At 39.4% G+C, this 18209-nt stretch overlaps 1 protein-coding gene across 6 annotated transcripts in view; it reads right to left on the reverse strand.

The window, feature by feature from the left end:
* Positions 1-1056: 1056 nt before the first annotated feature.
* LOC103697695 (nuclear transcription factor Y subunit A-7-like) overlaps positions 1057-18209 on the reverse strand; it is a 49985-nt gene continuing 32832 nt past the window's right edge. For 5 of the 6 annotated variants that reach the window (XM_039119701.1, XM_039119697.1, XM_039119700.1 and 2 more), the window contains 2 exons: positions 1454-1942; positions 1057-1363 (listed from right to left, as the gene is read on the reverse strand). In XM_039119701.1, the coding sequence (XP_038975629.1) occupies positions 1511-1942 (432 nt within the window). In that variant the 3' untranslated portion in view covers positions 1057-1363; positions 1454-1510. The remainder of the gene's footprint in view (positions 1364-1453; positions 1943-18209) is intronic. The other variant, XM_039119702.1, reaches the window with a different exon arrangement.

Raw genomic sequence — 18209 nt, forward strand, 5'->3', positions numbered from 1 at the left:
TAGCACATCGACACCCTGCCTATGGGGGTTTTACGTTAGCATGTGGACACCCTACTAGTAGGGGTTATACGTTGACACTGCCAGTAGAGGTGATTTGATAGTATCTCGACACCTTACCAATGGGGTTATACGTTGGCACATCGACACCGTCAGTGGGGGTTATTCACTCCCTACAAGTGGGTGTTATACGTTGGCATATTGATACCCTATTATTGGGAGTTATGCTGTGGCACATTGGCTATCAAGATGAACTTGATGACTTGAAAAATAATTGATTTAGAAAATAAGATTTAAAATTTTAAAGTAAGTGGATAGTGTATCGATTTAACTTTGGATCAATATATTTTGCATGCTTAATTTCAGCATCTTATTATTTTATTTTTTGATTTATCTAGCTTAAATGTTCATTGCTTATTAGGTTATCTAGCTTATTATACAATTTCTTTTTTTTTATAGATACAGGAACCAGCCTACCGGAGTTCTCAATATAGAAAAGCAACTAAAAAAACCGTAACATAAGTTATTTTAGATTAAAATTTATTTAAATTATGTATTACTTTGGACTAGAATTAAAATTATAAAATATTGTAAGTTGAATTAATTAATGAAATTAAATTATTTCTATAGCTTGATTTTAATATCATGATGAGATACCTTAAATGTTCGTGAGGAGAGTTTTCTATGAATCTACGGCGATTTCCGTGACCCTCGGCTCGTAATCTCGGATCGGGGGCGGGATAGTTTTCTTGTACCCCTTGCTCAAACATCATCTTACACCAACTCATAGGCTGCTTCCTCGATAGGCCAGTAGCTCAGAATACACCAGCTCAACTTATTGCCATCGTCTTCCGGCAGATAAACCTTCAACCGACATCCATCAACCTCTAAAACTCTGGCACATTGAAATGGCCGAGTGCACGCACAATATCAAAGATCACAAAAGCCGCTCGATCACAGTCGATGAGTTAGAATTGTGTTTTAGTTGGACAGCAGCCATACCGTTGATTCTGATTGCTGTAATCTTCAAACCAATAAAGCAAGCAAAAAAGGGCATGCTTTTGTCTGTAACAATTAGTAGATTAAACTGCATCCAAACTGCCATCGCTTTTTCATCGGAAAAGGATTTAACAAATCCAAGAAGACACTAAACAAACAGTAGAATAAGACCTTGTGTTATACTAGACCGACCTACACAGTTGTTCCCTCTTTGCATGCTCTCTCCCACACCACAAGACAAGAAAATAAAGAAAGAAAAACAAACAAAAAGGTAAAGCCAAGAATGAATTGCCTTAGACATCAGACCTACCAATGACATTCCACTTGAATTGGCCCCCATGCCTCCAGCTTGCTCTCTAGCGTTCACCTAATTCAATGGGTGGAACAAGTTGAGGAGCTCCTCTCAAAAGTACCACCAACATAATGTGTGAGTGAATTAAACTAGAAATTGACTCACCTATTACAGAACTGGCTGAGCAATGCTGGAAACACTGGCCATGCTGACAAGGGATGATCACTGGATGGTGACAGCCCTGTTTGGAGGCTGATTCACAAGGATGCCACCATGCTGCTGTCCCGAGCAGTCCCCTTCTTCCACCCTCCCACCTGATTTGGAGTGAAAAGATGACAATTGGAAGCCAGACTGCTGTTGGTGGCCACCATTATCGTTGGTGAATGCCCGTGCTTCGCATAAGCCTTGCACCACTGGCCTTTTGATTTCATTCATGTTGCTTCCTGAATCTGGATTTCCTGAACAGTCGGAGGGTAGAGCTTCAGAACCAGATGAGCTAGCTGACTGCCTTGGAAGTGATGCACATGTATTTGCCCCATTCTCAGGGTTAGCAGTAGCAGCATTACCATCAGCTTTCTTTGTATTGAGAAAACGACCACCACAACCCCTTGCCCTCCTCAATGCATGCTGGTGACGAGATTCATGAAGATATGGCTGCAGAATGAAAGCGACATCCATGTATCACATCATTTGATCTTCAAGCAGAGATCTCTATCATACTCAGTAGCAGGATGGCACAGGTGTAGTCATAATTATCAATAACTATAAATATTGAATAAAGTAAACTAGTCAATCTCAAGTTGAAAGTCTTATCAGATATGCAGGGGACTTTTCATCTAAGACAGCAAATCAATACAAGTATGAATGGCAAGTGCAGATCATTTTATATGTCCTATAGATCAAAGATGTTGGACAATAAATTTAATTGAGCAAGTGATGGTCCAGCAGAGTGGAGGATGCTGAGATAAGTAATGGACAAATCAGAAAGAACAGATCCATAGATGCATATGGATGAGACTGAGAAAGCAGAAAATGGTAAGATGGTTAGCACACAAACAAGGAAAACAGGTAAAAGGGCCAAAAAGTAGACTAGATACGCAAAGGTTGGGTGTACTAAAAAAAATGACTGGAAGAGACTTTTTGTTTCAAAGGAGTCAGGTTTGAAATTGAAATTATGGTTGAATACTAAGGCTTGTTTATATTTAAAATGTTTAGGTGTCATTTAGCATCACCATTATTTTTAATTTTCAGAAAAAAAAGAAATTTTGTTTCTATTTTGTTTTTATTTTTTAAAATATAAACATGTTTGATATAGTCAACTATTTTCAAAAACATAAACATGATGATGGTAGCTAAGGTGGTGGTAGTGGTTGTGGCAATGATTATAGAGATGGTGGTGGCAACAGCGGTGGTGCTGGAGACAACAGCGGAGGCAATGATCGAGATGGCAATGGAAGTGACATCAGTAATGATGTGGTAAAAGATATGAGTTTCTTGTCTTTGAAACTAGTAAAATTTCTTACTTTCATTTTTTTTAAAACTAATAAAAAATAACTTTTGAAAAATAGAAAGTAAAAAAGAATAGCACCAAACATTTTCTTTTATCTCAGTTTCTCTAATTTCGTTTTTTAAAATTAAAAAAATAAGAAACAGAAGCAATAACATACATGCCCTTAAACTTTAGATGCCTTCAATGTTTGCAGTGCCAAATGCTGAGAAGTTTAATTGTTCATGACAGAATTATGGAAATGAAAGATCTGCTGAAGAAACAGCAAGATACAGGAGCATGCAAGTTATATCTTTGTCCACACAGTTACAACATGATTGTCACAACTTTGAGGTTAGAAACTAAGCTTCTCAATAAATATTAACCTTCAGTTCTAAAGTTTATGGGTTGTATTCATCATATACTCTGCAAAGACAACATAGGGATCACAAGTATCAGACCTTGGTATCCTTAGAAAACTTATCCATTCAACAATAATTTCTGTTTGCTACCCTTCTAGGCTGAGTTACTTCTACAAGTTAGACAAATTGGCAGAACAATGGAAAACGATAAAACCAAACCCAGAATAAGAGAAATGCCCAATTCAGAAGGCATAGATGCGCATCGAGAAACATAAGCACCCTGGACTTGAATCTATCATGGTAACCATTTTCGATTTTTTTGGAGAATGGTACGAATAAGAAATGTAGAACAGGGATCTTTCCTCAATCAGGAAAAAAAAAATCTCAAAGAATCTTTTGACATCTTTTTAGCTTAAACATCTGTTTATTTTTTGCTGCATACACATGCATGCATACACGTTTTTTTTTTTTTTTTTGCGGGGTGGGGCGGGGGGGGGAGGGGGATGAGTGAGAGAATTTTATATGTTTATTTAATTCTTCACATATAGCAAAATTCAGCCTGGTATAAATTTGCATAGAGAATAAACTAATAAGAGAAAATAACAACCGAAATAACACAGAATTTCAATTGCTAGAGTTATAAATTGTTATAATTCAACTTGCTCAAGATGCCCCGAGCGGCGTCCTAATAACCAAAAGGTTGTTATGTTAAAAGGGAAAAATAAGGAATAATATACTATCTGAACTGGCATATGGGTTTGATATTATTGATACATATAGAAAAATCCGAAAGGGAAAAGGTATGAAACTAGAAAAACCAATAAAATATTAAACCTAAAGAATGAAAAATAAAAATTCAACTACACAAATTAATTTGATTGATCATATCCATAAGGCGTTAGCTTCTGACAGTAAAGCTTAGAAACCTCGACATTATGCATTTACGCTAGCTACAAAAATGCACCATGCAAGTGCAAAAAATTGAAGACTTGGAAAGGACATGCTCTTCAAAAGCCAAGTAAGAAAAGCAAATCTGTATACAATAATATGGTCATTATAATGGTATGTTTACGGGATTGCGTTAGTATATATAATTAAACCTTACATATACACTTGTAAGAAAACAAAGGGATGAATTATGACTTTGTACGGGAGGTCAATGAAAGAGAAAGCAATGAAGACATTGCTAGGAGATGCTTAGCTCTCACAAGAAGATGAATCTAATTGCTATTTAGATGGCTCTTAACATCATAATGCAAAGCATAGCCTTAGTTACCTGAACAGGAGAGGCTGTGGGTTTGAGGAAGCAGAGCTCTGAAAAAAGTTTAAAGAAGCACCATGGATGTGGGTGATGGAGCTAGACCTCGAAGAGATTTTAAAAAGTATAGGGACCCTAGTAAGGAAATTCTGGCTACCCAAGGCACAAATTCTCTCTCAAATATGCCAATATTTGCTCCTTGCTTTCAAAGGAAATAAGGAATCATTGAGAAGAGCGGTATATCTAATAGTGCAAAACAGATGTATATTGCCGGCCTAATCAAAAACGACATAAAGGATGCTGTTGAAATTGGAAAGAAACAGAAGGCATAATATGTGAAAAGGTGGTTCCAAGCAGCAAGCAATATTTTACATTATCATAGAAACATAAAGAGCCATTTAACAAAAACTGATTATCAGCAATGTTAGGTTTAGTAAGACAAGTATTGATACAAACTGGCAATCAATAGTAGAAACATTATCTACTTCCACATCAACATAAATTCAATGTGGGTAAGTAGGACTTGTTTGATAATTAGTTAATTCACACAGACCCACATGCAAAAAAAAGTATTGTAGATTCTCTGACTAGGGGCTGGTGCGGACACCAGTGCTAGATCGCCCATCCCTCGGGTCTACCGTCACCGCAGGAGGATGGCTCGGCCAATTTCATTGTCGTTGAAGTGATTTTATTTTATTTTGGGTTTATTTAGGTATTTTGTTATTTGATAGCCGTTAGAGCTTATTTGGTATTTCGTTATTTTGAGGGTCTTTGTGAGATTAGTTTCTTTTTAGGGATCTTTTGCATTTTCTGGGTCTTATAAATATGTGGACCATACATCGTATGCGATATGCTATGAATAAAAGTTTTGATTCCCTTTCTTTTAGCCTTGGTGTGAAACCCTGAGCTAGCGCTAGGCGCAAAGCCTAGTTCTCCTCTCCTCCCTCCTCTCTCCCTTTTCTCTCTCCTTTCCCTTCCCTATTGTCCAGCATCAGCATTGCTATCAGAGCAAGGTTGTTCTGTCTCGTCATTTCCCTCAGAAGCCTGAAGCCTCAAATATGTCTCATTGTTTCTCTCTTCCCACTTATTCCCATCCCACCCTGAGGTACGTGAACGCCTTCATCTTCTCGCCCTTTACGGCCGTCTGCATGATCTGATCGTGCACCGCCTCATCGTACCGTGGCAGCGTGTTCTCCCCTATGAGCCCCACCCCGGAGGAGAGTAGTCCAAGGAGGCATAGATCACCTGTACGGTTCTCTTCACAAAGGAGTCGTGGTCGTCCAGTCCCCAAGCACCCAATCCTCCCTTGTGGACGCCCAAGCCCTCCACGGTGAACAAGGAACCCACTGATCCCGACTACCCCCTCCAAGCTTCAAGGCTCCATGAAGGCTCTGTATCGGAAAAAAAGGGGCACGTGACCCAGTCATGCATGGGGACCCATAGTGGCATATCGAAGCGGGTCACATCCAATAACCTAAATCCTATCGGATCCCGAAAAAAAAACTAATCATGTTCTTCACTGTTCTTCCTCCACGACCGCCTCCGCCCTCGCCGCATCCACCTTCGCCGCTCTGCCCTCGCCGCTCCTCGCTGCCTCTTCCGTTGCCGCCACCCGAGCCCCACCACCCCCTTCGCCTCCCCAACCATTTTGCTTCCCCTTTGAGGGTTCGGCATTAGGTTCCCGCCGCCAAGCACCCTGCCCAGCTCCTTGTTCCATCGCTTTCCTTCTTCTTCCCCTCTCTATTTCGAGATCAAAGGGTTTCAAACCCTACTTCACCACCCCCCCACCCCCAACCCCCTCGTGACTCCTCCCCCAAAACCCCACTTTTTCATCAGGCGCTCGAGCCCGACCACATCTCACCCGAGTCCGCCCCCTACCCCCCCAAAACCCCCCTCATACCATCACGGGCCCGCCCCTTCCTCTCTTAGCAAGCCCACCCCTTCCCCTTTTATTCAGGCCCATTAGGCCCCCCTTCTAAGCAGGCCCACACGGCCTTTCCCTCTTGCAAGGCTTATCACCCCTCCTTCCACTTCCCATCAGGCCCACAGCCTGAAGGCCCCCTCTCTTCTACGCAAACAGGCCACTATCGTCAAGCCCGCCACATCTTTTTCAGAGCTGCCGAGTTTAGGTCCACCGAGCTGCTGTGTTCAAGTCCTATTGAGCCAATTGAAGAGCCTGCTTGCCACAACCGCACTTCTAGTTGTCGTCCCAACACAGATCAAGTTTCTTCTCTTATTGGAAAATCTATTTGTTCGTCTAAATTCAGCATCATGAACTCCTTGTGTTCTATTGATTTATTTTACTGTGAATTCCACACATACACCCAAACAACCTAAGAAACCCTTGTAGTGGCCCGTCTTTACTATTAATTGTACGGCTGCTAATCTTTGGGAGTTCTTCGAGGCTCTGTGATATCTTGCAACACACGAAATACTGACACTATTTGACTGCAATTACTTACTTGCATTTATTACGTGATCCTCTGCTTGATTTTAGTTGCTAAAGATTAGCTTTCCGTTTATATTGAGCATATACAGTAAGCGCTAGGCATCATTTTTATGCATTAGGTCTGCTTAAGAACAACCGTCTTAGCTTTATAGGGCCACGCACAACTTTGCACGCACATTATATGCACCTTCGTAGTGGTCGTATTGTCTCCCAGTTAGAATTTTAACTTGCCATGGATCCAAACATCGAAGCCTTGCTAAAGGTTGTCTAAGACTTGACCACAGTGTCCACCCAGGCCAACGCTCGACTAAACTCGGTTGAGGCTTCTCTTCAGAGGATTATGGGATCCAAAGAAGGTAGTGCCTCCCATTTGGAAGGCCTAGAGGGTGAGGATGAAGCCCTAGAACATCAGGGACTTGTTCGATAGGGCAACTTTGACACTAACCCTTTTACATGCCGTCCTCAAGCCCACCCTCGTTACAGAGGACTGGGTCCATTCCCTACTGTCGATAGAGGTTATCGACACAATGTAGAACCTAGAGAGCCTCGTGACCATGATGAAGATGTGATGAGAGGCATTCGAGTTTAAGCCCCCACCTTTGATGGTCACCTTGACCCAAAGATCTTCTCACACTGGTTGCATGAAGTGGACCACTTTTTTGAGTAATATAATTTGTCTAAAGAAAAAAAGGTTTAGTTTGCCAGAATAAAGCTCATTGGTCGAGCTAAGCTTTTCTGGCAAAGCACTGAACAGTTTCTGGCTAGAAGACATCAACCGACCATAACTAACTGGATCGAAATGAAAGAAAAACTCAAAAAAAAAAAACCTGCCCCTTAGCTACTAAGATGATCTTCTAGACCGATGGAACAACTTGAGACAAGGCACCCGATCAGCTACTGATTACATTGCCCAATTTGATGAATACATGATGCGATGTAATGTGATTGAGGACGAGAGAATGGTCCTGAGCCGGGTCCGTAGAGGTCTCAATGATGAACTCAGGAAGAAACTTGTCCTTCGAGAGGTGTCCACTTTAGACCAAGCCTATACATTCATGCAGAACTATGAGCAGGTCTCCAAATCCATGTTTATGAGGCGCTCTGACGATCAGAGCACTTCCACTAATTCTCATTCTTCGGGGCCCAGACCTTCTGTGGGGCCCTCTGCCCCTAAAACTCCTACTGCCCATGTCCCAAGCCGAGACACCAAAGGCAAGAAAGTCTTTGGTGAACCTCCCAAACCACATTCCAGAATTTAGTGCTACAAATGCCAAATTTTTGGTCACGTTGTGCTAACAAAACTCTGTTATTAATCAGCAGGAGCAGGAAGGTGATACAGATGACTTGGAGGAGCAAGTCTATGAACCAAACATCGATGACATTCAGAACATTGATGAGGAAGAGTGTGATGAAGGACCTGATACCCTAGGATGCATCCGCACTACACCAATTTCATTTGCACCTTTAAAGAGAGTCTGACCAGTCCACCATGAGTGTAGTCAGATGTGCCCTCGCACAACCTAAAGAAACTAATGACTAAAGAAGAACCTCGATTCCACACTTATATTAAATACAGACAGAAAGATTGTAAGGTCATCATCGATAGCGGGAGTTGCATTAATGCAATATCCTCCAGCATCATCTTCTGTTTAGGTTTGACTCTTGTTTCCTACTACACCCCTATAAGGTCTCTTGGATTGACACATCTTCTATTCACATCACAGAAAAATGTCGTGTCCATTCACATTCTTTCTTACAAAAACACCGTATGGCGTGACATAATTCCGATGAATGTGGGTGTTGCCCAAGGTAACAAGCCAAGAGGGGGGGTGAATTGGTTTCTCTAAATTTTTACTACCTTAATTGAGTTAATTGATGAGTGAGTGAAGTTAAAACAGTAACCAATGCAAAAACACAAGAAGTATAGTGGTTCGGTACTCTCCTAAGCACCTACGTCCACTCCCCAAGCGACCCCTTGGAAATTCACTATAATCCCGCGAATTACAGTTGGATTATTTTCCGGGCTCAATCCAAAAACCTTTATACTTTGGTTTTCCGGGATCACCAAAAATCTATGTTGGTTTTACGGGCTCACCAACAAACCTTCATAGTTGATTTTACGGGTTCACCAACGAACCTACACCGTTGGTTTTACGGGCTCACCAACAAACCTATACGAGGTGATTAAGAAGAAGAAAGTTGAAACTCCTTGATGAGCAAATATAACAACTATGAACTACAAATAAGAGTTTAGAATATAGTTATCGCTTTGATAAGACTTCTCTCTTCTTTGTCAAGATTGCTTCACTCTTCAAGGATTGGTGGAGCTCTTAATGTCTCTCAGAATCTGCTCACCCACTTCCTTTTAGCTCTTTGAATGAAGCTTTTGAGTGAAGAATGCTAGAGCTTTTTCTTTCTTGAATGAGCTTTGATATTTTGCAAAAAGATTTTTTTTTTGATGAATAGTGTCACTTTAAATACTTTTCCTCATCCATTGGTCACCCCCCATTGGATAGATTTCAAAACTAGCCGTTACTCGCTGTTGGCTGGTCAAAAAGTACTTTTACAGAACTAGCCGTTATGCTTCTGCCCGTGCTGGGGTCGACCCAAACTTTCCTGGGGTCGACTCAATCCACTGTTCATCATACTTGGAGTCGACTCAACTTTCACTAAGGTCGACTCCTGCTACAATGGGGTCGACTCCTGCTACAATGGGGTCGGCCCTCTCAGGAAACACAGAACCTTGTATTTCAGCTGTTTTTCACTGGGGTCGACTCAAATCCTTTTGGGGGGATGACTCAAGTTCCATTGGGGTCGACCCTCTCAGGATTTCCAGAGACACAATTTTGAACCACATAGCCTTGGGGTCGACTCATGTTCAGTTGGGGTCGGCTCCATTGGGGTCGACTCAAGCATTCCTGGGGTCGGCTCAAGAAAAGTTGGGGTCGGCTCTCAGTAAATTTCAGAAACTTGTTTTCTTGAGGCTTGAAGCTGGGGTCGACTCAAGGTTCCTTGGGGTCGGCTCCTTTCCTAGGGTCGACTCAAGCTTACTTGGGGTCGACTCCACTACTGTTCATCCGTGCCATTTTTGCATAGATGTGCCTGATGGTTCCATGGTGCCAGGGTCGACTCCACCGATGTTGGGGTCGTCTCATTTCACACTTTGCTGCATCTTAAGGTTAGACTTATCCATACAATCAATGAAATATGTTTGAAGCAGTTTTGAATATATGCCATGGTAGTGCTACATACTCTTAACAATCAAAATTACTATTTTGCCCTTAAGAATATATTTCACTTGAAACTTTGCTAAATTAGAATTTAGAATTCTCAATCCCTTTTCTATCACAAATTTAATCTCATTATTAATCGTTGAAGGACATCTTGATCTCATTCTTCTAATGTATCGAGATTGTCGAACTCAGTAGTGATGTACCACGTTAACTTGTAGTACTAATGAGATATTTCCTCAATTATTGTGTTGATTATCAAAATAACACTATCATCCTCAATCTCCCCCTTTTTGATGATTACACAACATTGAGTATAAACAGATTGATACTTATATTGAAATTAGGAGTTTTGTTTTAGGAGCTCAAGTTGCTGAATTTCAGCTTTTCAAATTTGAGAGTGAATACTCTCCCTCTTTCATCCAAATATTGCCAATTAGAACTTTTGATTTTCTTCCCCTTTCTTTTGTATTTGGTTAAGGATGAAACTCCAAAAATTTGAGATAAAGCAAGAGTTTCATGTTATGTATCGAGGCATGAGAGGTATGTGCCAAATTCAAAAATTTTGATTAAAAATTTTGACTTTCTTGTTTTTTTTATTGTTACATATTGCTCCCCCTCAAGTGAATATTATCTCTTACTATAATTTTCAAACTTATTTGTCCCTTTACCTTTCTATTGACTTCTTCCCCTTTTTGTTATCATCAAATACGTGTATAGCAATAAATGAGTAGAAGCAGTAAATGATAAAAGTTCAAATTTCATTGATCAAAATGGAACATTGTAGTACATTAATGCCAAAAGTACAATGTTCTTCAATTAAAGTCCAAAATACATTAACCAAGTGAAAAGCATATAAGAACTAGATACATCCTAAGCACTAGTCATGATAGACTACTGAAGTGCTAACATCGTGCCTAGGGGGAACCTAAGGGTTGTGATCTAGTCCTCATCCTCCTAGCATAAGTGGCGAGGAGAGGTCTAGCTTGATGGGACTGAGTCTGGCGTGGACCTCGCCGAAACCTCCGACTCAGCTGCTTGGAGCACAGATGGACCGTGAGCCTCTCTCTCTCTGTAATGCTCCTACCTGCTCTCTAAGATCTCTAATCTTAGTAGTCATAATGTCCATCCTGCTCGTCAACCCATCAGAGAGAGTCCTCACCTGAGCTGACACAAGCTCAGTCATCCTACTCCAAAACTCCTCTCTGCACCCCGTAGGTACGAATGACGACGGTCCAGCCTCTGAAGGTGCCGTAAGATGATCCTCACGTACCTCAGCCTCAGGGATGGGGTCTCCGACCTCTGGTGCATCACCCTCCGGTGCATGTATCCCTGCTCCACGCACCCACTGCCCATTCACCTTCTCATAACCCATGTGAACTAGAGACCGTGCAGTGTAAGTGTCAGTGAATAATAGATGCCTGGAGATCTCTCCCTCTACAGATATGTCATGCTGTTGGAAGACCAGGATGAGTATCGTACCATAGGGCAGTGAAACTCTCGACTTGCATATAGCCTCTCTCATCTGCCTGATCATCATAGCTGGGAGGTTCAGGGGAATGCCCTGAATGACGTGCTCCATAATGACCAAATCTCGCTCAGATATGTGATCAAATCTCCCACTTTTCGGAAACAAAATCCGACCTATGAAGTTGTGCAACAACCTCATCTCAGCTGATAGAGAGCTAGCTATCACATTCTCGAAATAGTCAAAATCATCTCTCTCAAAGATCAACTATAGAGCTCTCAACTTGCTTTCCGGCCTTTCTGGAGTTGCACCTTCGCAGAGGAGATGGAGCAACTCACTCAAACTTTCTTCTGAAACCCTAACCCGTACTCCTCGGACCTCAGACACAAGCCCTCCCATTCCAATTTTAAGGAAGGCATAGAACTCACGAACCAAGCCCGGGTAGGTCACCAAGTCTAGGGAGTAAAGATACTCCCATCCTTGCCTTCGGATCCAATCCCCCAAACGGAACCCTTCTTGATCCAAAAATTCGGAGTGGATCCTTCTCCCCATGATTACCGGTCTCCCCGCATATTTTGCAAGTTGTACTGAAGGGGAAGGAGGTGGAGGAGGTTCTACACGTGTCTCACCTTGTGGGGGTACTGTAGAAGAGTCTCTAGCATGTATATCTACAATGGTTGGGCATGAGACTCTCCCGGATCTCTTAGCAACGGCTTGCTTGGGTCCCATTTTCACAAAATCCTTCCTTAGGTCTTGATCTAACGGCGTAGAGAAGCGATCTAGCGCTGTTTGGAGATGATAGGAAGGGATTGGAAAGTGGGAATAGGGTTTTAGAAAGAGGACAAGATGAAACAGTGCCCTAAAATAGCTCACGGGTCCTTTAAAAATAGGGTCCCGCCGTTGGGTCGACCCCAAATTTTTCTTAGGTCGACTCAACATGGGGTCGACCCCATTCTGGCTCGGGTCGGCCCCAGTTCAGGCAAAAAAAAAAAAAATTTGAATTCTTGCTTTCTTCCAATCCTTACCAATTCTTTATGGGACAATGATACATGAGTAAGGAGTCTATAAATGGCTAGTTTGACTAATGTTTCATGGATTTTTCGAAATGGGAAGAGAATATCATGAGACAACTTGTTCCTTTTATATGTCTTCAATTAAAAGGATCACATATGCCTAATTCCCTCCTAAGCATGCAAAATCTATCTTCACTTAAAAGTTTTGTGAATATGTCAGCTAGTTGTTTCTCGGTACACACATGCTCAATACATACATTTCTATTTTGAACATGATCTCAAATGAAATGATACCTTATTTCAATATATTTGGCTTTAGAGTGCTAAACCGGATTTTTGATAAGGTTAATAGCACTAGTGTTATCACACTTTATAGGAATGTTATCTAGTTTAATTTCATAGTCCTCTAGTTGTTGCTTGAGCCATAGTACTTGAGCACAGCAACTCCTGGCAGCTATATATTCGGCCTCAGCCGTTGACAATGCTACTGAATTCTGCTTTTTGCTAAACCATGATACTAAGTTATTCCCTAAGAATTGACATGTTCCACTAGTGCTCTTCCTATCTAATTTGCATCCAGCAAAATCTGCATCAGAATATGCAAGTAAATCTAGATAGGAGTCTCTAAAATACCATAATCCTATGTTTGTGGTTCCTCTCAAATATCTAAGGATTCTTTTGACAGCACTTAGATGTGACTCCTTAGGATCTGATTGGTATCTAGCACATATTCCCACACTAAACACTATGTCTGGCCTACTAGCAGTAAGGTAAAGCAAAGATCCAATTAAGCCTCTATAAAGCTTCATATCTATACTTTTTTCTTTTTCATCTTTGTCTAGCTTACTAGTGGGATTCATTGGGGTGCTTATTTCCTTGTGATTTTCATTTCCAAACTTCTTTAATATTTTCTTTGTGTACTTAGTTTGATGAATAAAGATACCTTCCTTAGTTTGCTTGATTTGTAATCCGAAAAAGAAATTTAGTTCTCCCATCATATTCATCTCGAATTCTCCTTGCATTAATTTAGCAAATTCTTTGCAAAGATTATCATTAGTGGCACCAAAGATTATGTCATCTACATATATTTGTACTACTAGCAAATTTTTATCTTTTCTTTTGAGAAAAAATATTTTATCTACATTTCCTCTGCTGAAATCATTATTCAGTAGAAATTTGCTTAGTCGATCATACCAAGCCCTAGGTGCTTGTTTCAATCCATATAATGCCTTATGTAATCTAAACACATGATTTGGCAATTCATGATTCTCAAAATCAGGAGGTTGCTCTACATATACTTCTTCCTCTATAAAACTGTTTAAGAAGGCACTTTTTACATCTATTTGATACAATTTGAAATCCATGAATCATGCAAAAGCTAGAAGTAATCTTATAGCTTCTAATCTGGCCACGGAAGCAAATGTTTCCTCAAAATCTATCCCTTCTTCTTGATTGTATTCCTTAGCTACAAGTCTAGCTTTATTTCTTATAACTACCCCATTTTTATCTAATTTATTTCTAAAGATCCTTTTTGTTCCAATTACTGAATTATGCTTTGATCTCTCAGTTAATGTCCATACATTGCTTCTTTTGAATTGATTTAATTCTTCTTACATAGCATTTATCCAATTTATGTCTTTTTCAACTTCTTCATAAGTCTTGGGTTCTATTTGTGAAACAAAAGCAAGATAGTCATTTAAATTTCTAAAAGAGGAATCGAGTTCTTACCTCTTGAGATGGATCGCCAATGATTAAGTCTTTAGGATGTCCATGTGCGTACCTCCATTCCTTTGGCAAGTCTTGAGATTGTGGTGACACGCGATCATTTTCCTTTTCTTGATTTGGCACGTCATCAAGATTCAATTTTTCAAAGTCAATAATTCCTGTATCATCATCAAGAGTATTTTCTCTCCTAGGAGACTCACTATCAGACTCATCAAAAATGATATTAATTGACTCTTCAATTACAAGAGTTCTTTTATTGAACACTCTGTATGTCCTGCTAGATGTAGAGTATCCTAAGAAGATACCTTCATCTGACTTGGCATCAAATTTACTTAGATCCTCCTTGCCATTGTTTAAAATGAAACATCTACATCCAAATACTCCAAGATATTTAGCAGTTGGTTTCTTATTCTTCCAAAGTTCATAAGGAGTTTTCTTGGTTATAGGTCGTATTAAAACACGATTTAGAATATGGCAAGCAGTACTTATAGCTTCAGCCTAAAAGTACTTTGGAAGATTTGACTCGCACAACATTGTGCATGCCATTTCTGCCAAGGTCCTATTTTTCCTTTCAACAACCTCATTTTGTTGAGGCGTTCGAGGTACTGAAAATTGATGTGAGATATCATTTTCATTACAAAATTCTTCAAAGTGTTGATTTTCAAATTCAGTTCCATGATCACTGCGAATTGCTATTAAGGTGAGCTTCTTTTCAGTTATGATATTTTTATAATATTTCAAAAATACTGAAAATGCTTCATTCTTATATGCAAGAAATGAAACCCATGTATATCTTGAAAAATCATTTACTATAACTAGTCCATACTTTTTTCCTCCTAGACTCGCAGTTCTAGTAGGCCCAAATAGATCTATGTGTATGAGTTCAAAAGGCCTAGTAGTTGATACTATATTCTTTGATTTGAAGGATGATTTTGTTTGCTTTCTTAATGAGCATGGTCCACAGATTTTGTCTTTTTCAAAGATCAATTTTGGCACATCTTTTATCAAATCCTTCTTGACTAGTTTTGATATTAAGTCCATACTAGCATGTCCTAGTCTACGATGCCAAAGCCAACTTGTTTCACTTTTCCTTTCTTCATTAGTAATTAAGCATAATCCATTTTTCTTGCTACCATGTAAATATTTCCATGCCTTTGTCCTATAAGTACAATGCTATTATCTTTAGGATTTGTCATTATGCATATTGAGGCTTCAAAGGTGACTTTAAGACCTTTATCACGAAATTGACTTATGCTAAGTAAGTTATGTTTCAGGCCATTAACTAATAAAACATTTTTTATAAAGGTGGATGGAGTAATATAAATTTTACCCTTTTCAATGATAAATCATTTTCCATTGTCTCCATAGGTTACCACTCCACCCTTCTTAGATTCCAAGGTGACAAATTGTTCTACGTCACCTTTCATGTGTCTTGAACAGCCACTATCTAGATACCATCGTCTATCCCCCTTATTAGCTGCAAGACACCCATGCAATCAAGATCAAGAATATGCTTTAGGTACCCAAACTATGTTGGGTCCTTTAGGGTTAGTATTTGATGTTCCTTTTGGAACCCAAATTTTCTTGGATTTTGGCTTATAATTATCACTCAATTTGTTATAGCTAGACTTTCTATAATTACATTCATATGCTTTATGTCCTACTTTATTGCAGCAATGACAAGTTATATTTTCATTTTTGGCTTTCACAAATATGTTCTTTAAGTATTTTTGCTTCCTATTTGTTTTATATCCTAACCAGCTTTATCATATACAGCTTTTTGACTATCAAGAATCATATTTAATTTAGTTGAGCTAAGTGTAAACTTATCCACTAAGGATTTGTATTTTTCTGCATCTTCTTTTAACTTGACATTTTCAACAATTTGACTTTTGGTTTCATTGGTGAATCTCCTACTTAATGTTTCATAGTCATTAGATAGTTTTAGCTTTTCTTTCATAAGAGATTGATTTTCATCTTTTAGAACTTTATTTTTATTGATTAATTTCTTGTGTTCTTCCATGAGTTCTAAAAATGCATCATGTAACTCTTCTACTGTAAAATCACATTCAAGTTTAGAATCTACCTCATCGTCATCGGCCATGTAGCAGATTTGGACCGCCTCTTGTTGATCTTCTTCTTCCGAACTTGACTCCTCACTTTCACTCCATTCAGCCATGAGGTTCCTCTTCTTAAATTTTTTGGCCATCCATTTCAATTCTGGACAATCTATCTTGAAATGCCCGAGCTTGTTACACTCATAGCAAATTGGCGTTTTCCTTTCTTTTTCTTTGTCCTTATCCTTTTCCTTGCTCGAGCTACCTTTGAGAAAGGGCTTCCTTTTATGAAATTTCTTCTTTCCTCTCATAATTTTCTGAATTTTCTTACAAGCATAGCCATTCCTTCTTCATCATATTCCTCCTCATCATCAGATTCTTCTGATTCAGTTTTCTGTTTTGAAGTGTTAGACTTCAAGGCAATGATCTTTCTTTTCTTGACCTCATCTTCTGAGTTTTACCTCATGGTCAACTCATGAGTCATGAGTGATCCTAGAAGTTCTTCCAATTGCAGTGTATTGAGGTCCTTTGCTTCTTGAATTGTAGTTACCTTGGTCTTCCAAACTCTTGGTAGAGACCTGAGAATTTTTTGCACTAGTTCAGAGTTAGTATAAGACTTTCCTAAGCTCTTTAGCTCATTTATGATTTCCGTGAATCGAGTAAACATTTCAGTTATGAACTCAGTGGATTCCATTTTAAACAACTCATACTTATGTACTAATATATTTATTTTTGACTCTTTGACTTGATTAGTTCCTTCATGTGTGACCTCCAGTTTATCCCAAATTTCTTTCGCGGAGATTATTAAATTCACTTACATCTAGTAAACAGTAAAGTACATTAATTGCTTTAGCAATTAGTTGTGCTAGTCTTCTATCACTCTCATTCCAATCCATTTCTGGTTTGAGAATGATTGTGCCCTTTATACTAATTGTGGGTGTATGTGGTCCTCTAGTTATGATATTCCACAAGTCATAGTATAAAGCTTGAATTAATATCCTCATCCTAGCTTTCCAATATATGTAATTAGTGCCATTAAACAGAGGAGGTCTATTTGTGGATTGCCCCTCGTTCATAGAACATCCTACTTGGGTTGTCATGATCTTTGTCTCTTGATTATGAGATCAATAAATACTATGAGAGTACCAAGCTCTGATACCACTTGTTGCCCAAGATGACAAGCCAAAAGGGGGGGTGAATTGGTTTCTCTAAATTTTTACTACCTTAATTGAGTTAATTGATGAGTGAGTGAAGTTAAAACAGTAACCAATGCAAACACACAAGAAGTATAGTGGTTCGGTGCTCTCCTAAGCACCTACATCCACTCTCTAAGCGACCCCTTGGGAATTCACTATAATACCGCGGATTACAGTTGGATTGTTTTCCAGGCTCACAATCCAAAAACCTTTACACTTTGGTTTTCCGAGATCACCAAAAATCTATATTGGTTTTACGGGCTCACCAACAAACCTTCATAGTTGGTTTTACGGGTTCACCAACGAACCTACACCGTTGGTTTTACGGGCTCACCAACAAACCTTTACAAGGTGATAAAGAAGAAGAAAGTTGAAACTCCTACATGAGCAAATATAACAACTATGAACTACAAAGAAGAGTTTAGAATATAGTTATCGCTTTGATAAGACTTCTCTTCTTTGTCAAGATTGTTTCACTCTTCAAGGGTTGATGGAGCTCTTAATGTCTCTCAGAATCTGCTCACCCACTTCCTTTTAGCTCTTTGAATGAAGCTTTTGAGTGAAGAATGCTAGGGCTTTTTCTTGAATGAGCTTTGATATTTTGCAAAAAGATTTTTTTCTCTGATGAATAGTGTCACTTTAAATACTTTCCCTCATCCATTGGTCACCCCTCATTG

Source organism: Phoenix dactylifera, unplaced genomic scaffold, assembly GCF_009389715.1.
Source record: "Phoenix dactylifera cultivar Barhee BC4 unplaced genomic scaffold, palm_55x_up_171113_PBpolish2nd_filt_p 000600F, whole genome shotgun sequence".
Classification (NCBI taxonomy): Eukaryota; Viridiplantae; Streptophyta; class Magnoliopsida; order Arecales; family Arecaceae; genus Phoenix; species Phoenix dactylifera.